The 942-nt window shown below is 40.8% G+C and overlaps 1 protein-coding gene across 1 annotated transcript in view; it reads right to left on the bottom strand.

Annotated features, from left to right (window-relative positions):
• The window catches only part of ANKRD26 (ankyrin repeat domain 26), a 127,351-nt gene that overhangs the window by 70,745 nt on the left and 55,664 nt on the right, over window positions 1-942 (bottom strand). Inside the window, exon 9 of the mRNA XM_019634084.1 lies at window positions 739-790. Within this exon, the coding sequence (XP_019489629.1) occupies window positions 739-790 (52 nt within the window). The remainder of the gene's footprint in view (window positions 1-738; window positions 791-942) is intronic.

The raw sequence follows: 942 nt of genomic DNA, 5'->3' as shown, positions 1-942 counted from the left end.
CTTATAAAAAACTTAGCTACCTTCATAAAACAGCCAGTGCTTTTATATTCAAATTAATCTTATTGGAATAACAAATACCAGTGTAATCTATGTATCTTTGATGCCTGAGATCCTGAGGAGGATAAATGAGAAGCTGCCGTTTACCCCATTCTATCACTCCCTCCTGCTTGGAGTATTCTCTGGAGCAGCAAGGACCTCATCTTCTGTTTCAGTGCAAATACACTGAAGCCATTGAAAATGAGGTGTCTAAAGCCTTTCTTTCTTCCCTCCTTCTCTTCACTATCCAGCTTCCTCTTCAAAAGTAATTTCTAGACCTGTAGTCTTGATACTTGCCCTTTTCCATTCTTTCTGTGAATTATCCCCACCACTTTTTCTTTCCTCTGTTTAATACTAGTATCTTACAGCTATAATTTCTATTTCTTCATCTCCTTTCTTCCCTTTGGTTATAAACCTATGGTCAGAAAGAAAAGAAAATAATGCTTTTCCTTGATCCTTTCATGTCTCGAACTATCCAAAGCCTCTCTTTCCAGATGTCTCTGAAGAGAAGTCAGCACCCTCTCTGCACAGAGCATGGTCTGTAGACCAGCAACATGGGTGTCCCCTGAGCCCTTGTGAGACATGCAGAATACAAGACTTGCTGCTGTCATTTCCCCCCGAACTGCAACTGCATTCGGCGTCATGTACTTCCTCATAGACTTTTGGTCAGGTTATTGCTTCCCTGATCACCCCATAACTGACCCTGCTCTCTGCTTCGTTCCAGTGCTCTTATTTTGCTGTGTATGATACTGCCCTACAAAGTAACAGCGTTTTACATGGCATTAAAGAATATACATTTACAGATGACCACATAGGCTTAAGTTCATCCATGGTGGATAAAATAGAGCTCTTCATGATTGGGTACCTCAATATCCAATCCCTTCCTAACTATTAGGAAAAGAGGAA

Source organism: Hipposideros armiger, unplaced genomic scaffold (genome assembly GCF_001890085.2).
Source record: "Hipposideros armiger isolate ML-2016 unplaced genomic scaffold, ASM189008v1 scaffold_1497, whole genome shotgun sequence".
In the NCBI taxonomy this organism is placed as follows: Eukaryota; Metazoa; Chordata; class Mammalia; order Chiroptera; family Hipposideridae; genus Hipposideros; species Hipposideros armiger.
Note: the sequence above shows the minus strand (reverse complement) of the source record. Positions and strands in the feature narration are given on the sequence as shown.